General features: G+C 36.4%; 1 protein-coding gene across 1 annotated transcript in view; it reads right to left on the bottom strand.

Moving 5' to 3' along the window:
• Positions 1 to 8396: 8396 nt before the first annotated feature.
• LOC101353893 (olfactory receptor 6F1) overlaps positions 8397 to 8802 on the bottom strand; it is a 1083-nt gene continuing 677 nt past the window's right edge. Inside the window, exon 2 of the mRNA XM_023725849.1 lies at positions 8397 to 8783. Within this exon, the coding sequence (XP_023581617.1) occupies positions 8483 to 8783 (301 nt within the window). The 3' untranslated portion in view covers positions 8397 to 8482. The remainder of the gene's footprint in view (positions 8784 to 8802) is intronic.

Genomic DNA, 8802 nt, shown 5'->3' with positions numbered 1-8802 from the left:
ACCATGGAGGCCAGAAGATAGTAGAATTACATATTTAAAGTGCAGAAAGAAAGAAGAAAAAAAAAACCTGTCAATCAAGAATTCTACAACCAGCAAAACTACCCTTCAAGAATAAAAGAGAAATTAAGATATTTCCAGATGAACAAAAGCTAATGAACACCCATTCCTCACTTATAGACATAGTTAAATTCAAAGACCAGGTTGTTATGTGAAAATCAGCATTATGCAAAAATGGAGAATGACCACATCAGATCACAAAATGACGGATGACTACATCATTACGTAACTTCCAAATTACATCATTATATAACTGCCAAACCACTAAAAAATCATGACCCAGCCAAGTGGACACATAAACTTAATGATCACAGCCAGCGTTACTCTTGCCTTGCACCTCTGTGTTCATTACTGCCAGACATACACTGTTAATGCGCAAAATAGTTGGATAGTAGATTATTTACTATTGTAAAGTCGAAATGTTGGATAACGAGATAGTGATAAATGAAAAGTAGACGCATTTCATTACCAGTAGACTTGCTTTTCAAGAAACGCTAAAGGGAGTTCTTTAGAATGAAATGAAAGGACACTAGACAGTAACTCAAAACCATAAGAAAAGAAATAGAGAACACTATTAATGGTAACTTCATAGGTGAATATAAAGACAATATTATTGCCCTCTTGATTTGGTTTTGTAGCTTCTCACTTTTTCCTATATGAGTCGAAAGACAAGTGCATCAAACAATAATTATAAATCTATGTTAATGGGAATACATGGCATAAAGATGCAATCTTTTACAATAGCTATGTAAAGGGGGAAGAGATGTGTAGGAACAGAGAGCTTTTTCCTCTCTCTTTCTTCAATTAAATGCATTTCTTTAATCAGATTTTATCTACCCCTCTTCATTGAAAATTTTGGAGTTTTCAAGAGAAAATCCAAAATTCCTTGGTAAAATATGCACGTGTTTTAATACTACTGTTCCTTTACAGTCTGTTCAGTCTATATGTTACCATTTCCATTGTTACACTCAATCTTTCAATTATAAAGTGTGCAGTTACACAAGCATCATGTTATTCCTATCTGTCTTTACATATATTGTTTCCCTTCCCTTAAAACCCCATATTTTGACCACATCTTTTGAAATGAACTAGCTTCTACTCATCTTTCAAAGCTCAGTTCAGGTGTTATTGCCAATGGTACTGAACTTTTGGCCCGTTTCCACTCCTCAAGCCCTGCCTGTTAGGTGTTCTCTCTAAGCTTATACTGGCTGCTATAACACCATTTTTCTCAGTCTGCTGTAATTGCCTGTGACCTCCTTGTTTCTGTAGCCACTACTTTGCGCATTGGAGTTGTTACATCAATGCTCATTAAATAAATGGGTAACACGACAAAAAAAAGATCACTTTGCTATCGTGTTAAGAATCAAAAAGAATGAAAATGGGATGAAGAAGTTTTGAGTTACATGGACCTTATAAATAGTTTATCAATTTTTTTTTGGTTTTGTTTTAAAAGTAAGGGGAAAAGAAAGTGTCCACATTAAGAAGTATAGAATTGTTTACAGAAACAAACAACAACAACAACAAAAAACTGCAGTTGGAGGCAGATGATTATAATTTAAAATCAGCCCTGCAACTTACTAGTTTGTATCCTTGAAGAAGCCATTTAAACTTTCTAAACTTATGTTTATCAGTTAGATTTAACAACCTCATATACTTTTCAAACTCATTGGACAGTAAGACTTAAATACAATAGATTGAAGAAGATGATTTAGGATCTACATTGCTTTCCTCAAATATTATTTACTGTGTTGAAGCCCCAGGTCACATAGCTATTTAGGTGACAGAACCAGGGCTAGAAACCTAGGCTTATTCTCTCTCTGGTATACAGATTTGGTTAGGACCTGGGACTGATTGAATCTGTTATGCTTCCTGTGGGGCCAAGTGTGGCCTGGATTGATCACAGCTCACAGGCTAGTCTGCTTTGGCTATAGTCAGCCTTTACCATTTTCCCAATGTATGTACAAATTATAACCGTTACACCTTGTGCAGTGACTAGAACACAGTCAGAGAGGCTATCCCGCCCCTAACCAAACCATCGTCTGTCCTGGTTGCTACGTACTTGTTTGTGTTTCTGGTAGAAGCTTCACAGGGTTGGGCAGGCCATTTAGGATGAAATGAAAGGACACTGGACAACAACTCTGCCTACTTGCCAGAGGCAGAGCTGAGGTGCCTTTTGGCGACGTTGAGAGCCTGCTAATGGCTACAATGATGTCTTTCAGCTAGGTCTGTGGCTGCTGTGCAGTGTTTTCCTGGTGCTGTCTGAATTATGGATATGGGGCTTCAGTATACTTGAGTTTGTCTTGGAAAATATGGTATATGTTTCTTTGATTACTTTTACAGTGAAAAGCCAACATCCTTTGAGGTAAAAAGAGCAAGCCAAGTGATTTTAATCATAAGTTGAAGAGTATAATAAAATTGTTGTTACTTGCTGTTGAGTAGGTTCTTACTCATGGCGACCATATGTATAACAGAACGAAACATTGCATAGTCCTGTTTCATACTCACAATCTTTGGTGTGTTTAAGACCATTGTTATAGCCATTGTGTCAATCCATCTCTTGGAGGGTTTACCTCAGTTTTGCTGCCCCTGTGATTCACCAAATATGATGTCCTTTTCTAGAGATTGATTTTTGCTGATGATATGTCCAAAGTAAGTAAGACAAAGTCTTGCCATTCTGGCTTCTATGGAGTGTTCTGGTTGTACTTCCTCTGAGATAGATTTGTTTGTTCTTCAGGCAGTCCATGGTATATTCAATATTCTTCACCTACACCAAAATTCAAACGCATTAATTCTTCTTCTCTCTTTCTATTTTATTGTTCAGCTTTTACATTCATATGAGGCGATTAGAAAGACCATGGCTTGGGTCAGGCACACCTTAGTCATCAAAGTGATATATTTGCTTTTTAACACTTTAAAGAGGTCTTTTGCAGATTTTCCCAATGCAATTCATCATTTGATTTCTTGACTGCTGCATCCATAGGTATTGATTGTGATCAAAGTAGAATGAAATCCTTGACAACTTCAACTTCTTTGCCATTTATCATGATGTTGTTTATTGATCCACTTGTGAGGACTTTGCTTTCTTTATATTCAGATGTAGTTTATACTGAAGACTGTAGTCTTTGTCCTTCATCAGTAAGTGCATCAAGATATCTTCTCTTCCTGTAAGCAAGGTTAAATCATCTGCATGTTGTTAATGAGTCTTCCTCCAATTCTGATGCTGAATTCTTCTTTATATAGTCCTGATTCTCAGATTATTTGTTAATCATACAGATTGAATAAATAAGGTCAAAGTATACATCCCTGGTGCAGACTTTTTCTCATTTTAAACCACTCATTATTCCTTTGTTCTGGTTGAACTACTGCCTCTTGATTTATGCATAGATTCTGCATGAGCACAACTAAGTGCTCTGGAATTCTCATTCTTTGTAATGTTATTCATAATTTATTAAATCATAGAATTTGTTAAAACATAAAATTAGTAAAGAGATTTGACAGATTACAGAAGCCTTTTAAGCCCTTAAGTCACCTGTGGTGTAGACCAGTCCTCTAAACTTACGAACTCTGTGTTTGGCAGAAATTTATAAATTTGTGAACAGGTCTAACTTTTCACTGGAGGATACAGTAGGTTTTCTCAACAGACAATAGAAAATATAATCCTGAAAATTTCATTTCATAAAATGATGAAGTCTCATCTAGAATAAAAGACAAGATCACTTGTAGATGCAAAAAATCCCTCCAATCTGAAGTGACTGAGCCAAAAAATATCTTAAAAACATCTGAGAAGAATGTTGAACAATGTCTAGAAAAATATTTAATGGTTTCGATGAAAACACTAAGCTTCTGGAAAGCCTAAAGCTGCTTGTCCAAGATGATAAATGAAAGGAAAGCGTACAACAATTGAAAGAAGAGAAAAAAGTTTGACAACTTCAACACACAAAAGGAAAAGATTGTAAACGATAAGGCAGCCAGTTAAAATTTCTGTCTGAAACTGTAGTGAAGATAATAAATTTACCAGCTTTCTTTAAACAAGATAACAGGGACAATGGCAACCAGGAAAATGGCAAAAAAGAATGAACCAGAGAATGAATGACACTATAAAATAAATAGACTTAGCAGGCTTATATATAACACTCTACCCAACAACAGTACAATATACATTTTATTCCACTGCACGTGGATCATTCCCCGGGATAGACCACATGCTAGATCATAAAGCAAACGTTAGTAAATTTAAAAAGATTGAAATCATACAAAGAAATTTCTCTGATCATAATGGAGTGAAAGTAGAAATTAATAAACAGAAAGAAAACTGGAAAATATACAAACAAATGGAAATTAAATGACACACTATTAAACTACCAATGGGTCAAGGAAGATATCAAAATGAGAAATTAGGAAATACAGACAAATGAAAATGAAAGCACACTGCACAAAAAAGACCAGACATACGGGCCTGATAGAGACTGGAGAAACCCCAAGAGTATGGCCCCCAGACACGTTTTTAGCTCAGTACAGAAGTCACTCCCGACGCTCACCCTTCAGCCAAAGATTAGACAGCCGCATAAAACAAAATGAGACTAATGGGGCACAACGGCCCAGGGACAGGGACTGGAAGGCAGGAGGGGACAGGAAAGCTGGTAATAGGGAGCCCAATCTTGAGAAGGGAGACAGTTGACATGTCATGTGGTTATTAACCAGTGTCATAAAACAGTATGTGTACTGTTTAATGAGAAGATAGTTTATTCTGTAAACCTTCATCTAAAGTAAAATTTTAAAAAAGAAAAACAAGTTTTGCATTATGAAAACCTAAAGGATGCTCTTATCCATGACACTATAGATCATCTTGTTAAATGTTGTTAAAAATCTATGCACTGTAACCAATAAATAATATTTTAGCTAAGCTATAAACTAATCTTTACAAGTAGCTAGGTGACTGTTGTTGTTGTTAGGTGTTGTTGAGTCATTTCCAACTCACAGCAACCCTATAGGACAGAGTAGAACCACCCCATAGTGTTTCCAAGAAGCAACTGGGTGGATTTGAACTACCAACCTTTGGGTTAAGAGTTGAGCTCTTAACTACAACACCACCAAGGCTCCAGCTAGGTGACTAGGCCCACTGAAACCAGAAGGCTGATTTCATTATTCATTAACTTTCACTTAAATTTATTATTCCATAAATAATCAAAATTAATAAGTACATGCTATTTTAAAGATTAATAAACATATACTTTTTTCAAGATTAACGAACACATCCTATCTTCAAATGAACATCTTGTTTTCAAGATTGATGAACATATTCTGTTTTCAAGATTGATGAACATATCCTGTTTTCAAAACTTCTAACCAACACTTAATGATCTTCTGATTGTCTTGTAATTGTTTAGCAAAGTTATGTAATTATCAACCAATCAGAAATTTTGTTCTAAAGTTCGTGATATTTTTGTATATAAGCACTTTAAGAATCCTAACTAATCGGAGCACTCATTTACTGGGTAAATGATGTGCTGCCCAACTTGAACATTGTCTATTAAATCCACATAACAATCTGTTCTGAGTTGCTTATAGTTTGAGAGTGTACAAGCTGGAAAGCAAACACACTCACTGTATTCTTACAAGAAGAGGAAGGAAGAAACTTGAGCTCTTTTGTAGCTTCTCTTATTCAAGTGATGCTGCATTCCTAAACCAAAAAAAAAAAAATTGCTGTTCGTGTTGATGCCAACTACTAGTGACCTTATAGCAGTTGAACTGCACCATGGGGTTTTCAAGGCTGTAATCTTTATGGAAGCAGACTGAGACTTTCTCCCATGAAGGCGCTGATAGGCTCGAATTGCCAACCTTTAGGTAAGTAGCTGAGCGCTTTAAGCAGTGAGACTCCAGGGCTCCTTGCTGCATCCCTACTTTAGGAAAATTACTGGCTTCTAAGTCTGGTACAGAACGAATGGGTCATAGCAGGGTATCAGTTCCTAAACCACTTAAAGAGATTGGAGGAAGAGTCTCCCTTACTTTTGCTATTGTTTGACGCCTCATGGCAGCTGTTAGAACACTATCCAGCAGCTTTTGAGTTTTCTGAAACTTACTTGGCTGTGCTGTATTGCAGTACCTGGATTGTACTGTTTGGTGCCTTCCTGTTCAACTGTCCTTACCAGTGGGTGAAGCAAAGCACATTAGTCAATGCTGTGGTGCAGTTCCTTTTTTTTTTTAATAATTGCAGTGCACTAAATTGTATATTGGATATATAAAATGTAAAACTCTCTTAACTACCATTTTAAGCTGAAATTTCTGTATGAGTTTAAAAAATTATACAAAAATCTAGGAACTTATTTTATTTTTATGAATGAGCATTTTATGTGTTTCTCTCTGATGTAAATTGTTGATAACCAATTAGTCTAAAGACATAAAATATTTCACCCACCTAAAAAAAATACAAACCTAAATCAAATGTTCACCAGTGAAGCATATCAATTCATTGTATCATGTAAATGTAAAATGACATTGAGGTAGTGCTCATAAACGTGGAAAGAAAATACCTGAGTTAATAAATTTATTCTGTATACTCCCAGTTATTTCCTTCAGTTAACACTGAATCTTGGATAAAATTCCACGTCATACTGACTTACCACTTTAAAAGCTAAAAACCACTATCTCCTTGTTTTCACTGTAATGAGATGAGCAGCAGATGTGGGAAAAGGTGTTGAAGGTAACTTGTATTGAGAGCAATACTAGACATTGCTTTTGAGGTCTTGAGAGTTAGTGACTCACCTGTGGAAACATAAATGCTATTTGTCTTCAAGGGAAACGGTCTGACTTTTATCAGTAGTTTTAATATTTAGAACTCCCCATGACCTAAGCTTAGAAATATTGAAAGTGTAGTTATGAATTTGAAACTCATGCTCATAGTGAATAAAGGAGGGAAGCACACTATGTATAATTTGATTATTTATGGTAACTTAAAACCGGAACAAACAAAAAGCAAACCTGTTGCCGTTGAGTCGATTCAGACTCATAGTAACCCTACAGAACTGCCTCATAAGGTTACCAAGGAGCGGCTGGTGGATTCCAACTGCCGACGTTTTGGTTAGCAGCCGTGCTCTTAACCACTGCGCCACCAGGGCTCCTTATGGTAACATAGGAGGTAGAATTTCAACATAGACACACTTACTGATTATTAATGTTCATCACTCACACAATGAAATATTTGTCCTATTTCCCTCAAGCCCCTCTACCTCTCCATTTTTGATTGGGGACCTGGAAGAGGTTTCAAATAATGCAAACAAACAGGATTTAGGGAAAAGCTGCTACTCAGCATACAGGCTTTCTCCTGTGGGAAAGCACCCTCATTGTACAGGTGGAAGCCAATGCAGAACAGGACACACAGAATACAGCTGCAGCCTGGTTCAGCTTGCAGGGCCCTGGTCTGCTTCCAGTAATCTAGAGCCGTAGGAAAGTGCTTACATGAGGGAAATGAACATTTCCTGTTTTGATGCTTTAAAAACGGTCCTGTCTTGGTTCCCTAAGGGATGTATACCTTTGGAGAAAAATCAATTACACTGTATTGATAAACTAGTGTATACTAGTATATACTATACTAGTGTAATTAGCAATACGTTATTTTTCCTCTGAAGCTACTGGATGCTTGGATTAACATTCAGAACTCTGTTAGTTTTGTGGTTTCTATGAGTCAAAAATGGACTCCACAGAACAAAACTACAACAGCAGGACAACACACTGTTATGCAAAGACTTCTATTGATCTATCAAAACCCTACCCCATCCTGATTGTCTACTTTTTACTTTTCATTTCCCACATTTTTCATTGCTTAATAAATTATCCTTGTTAAACAAATGTGGCACGTTATACTTGCAGTTTCTAATTCCGTATGTATCTATGTTATCCAAACACATATTACACTAAAATGATGGAACACCCTGAATTCAGTTATGCTTTTGTTTGAACTTTTCCTATTTCTCATATCCCATACTTCAGAAATATCATTATTCTCAAAATCGTTCACTTTTGTGGTTAAAAATGAAAAAAAAAATACTTTAAAAGGGGCAAGAATTTACAGTCCATTTAGTAAAATATCCTTCTCACAGCATACGTGCTCCTAGTTTTATAAATGGAACTCAAGGGCAAATTGAATTCATACAAAATTTTGCTTAAAAATCAAAATTTACTGACAGCAAACAGTCCCATTTCTATCATATACAAGACAGTAGAGCAAACATGCTTAGCTTTTTGTTTACTTTGAAAAGTTTTTCATTTTTCTCCCTTCCCTGTACATAAGGTCCTCCATGAGTCCTAATCAACTCTGACAGTGGGTTTGGTATTGTGGAAGGTTGGCTTTGTCTTTGCATATTCTTACTTGGAATCTCTGTATATATATTGACATAATTTACTAGAGATTTGTTATGTTAGAAGCAACTTATTTTGTCTTCCATTTTTTTAGCAGTGTTTCTCTTACTTCCTTGTTACGTAGCGTATAGATGAAGGGGTTTAGAACTGGAGTCACCACAGTGTTCAGGACGTGGACAGCCTTGGTCAGATCTAAGGCATCCTTGATTGAGGTGCGGACATGAAGGAAGATGGTGGATCCATACCAGATCAACACCACAGTTAGATGAGAGGAGCATGTGGAGAAGGCTTTACTCTGGCCGCTGGCCGAGGGGATCCTGAGGATGGTGCTAATGATGAAGATGTAGGAGACCAGAGTGATGAGGCAGGAACTTAGAATGACCACAAAAG

This window comes from Trichechus manatus, unplaced genomic scaffold (assembly GCF_000243295.1).
Source record: "Trichechus manatus latirostris isolate Lorelei unplaced genomic scaffold, TriManLat1.0 scaffold00486, whole genome shotgun sequence".
NCBI lineage: Eukaryota > Metazoa > Chordata > Mammalia > Sirenia > Trichechidae > Trichechus > Trichechus manatus.
This window is presented reverse-complemented; position numbering and strand designations above follow the sequence as displayed.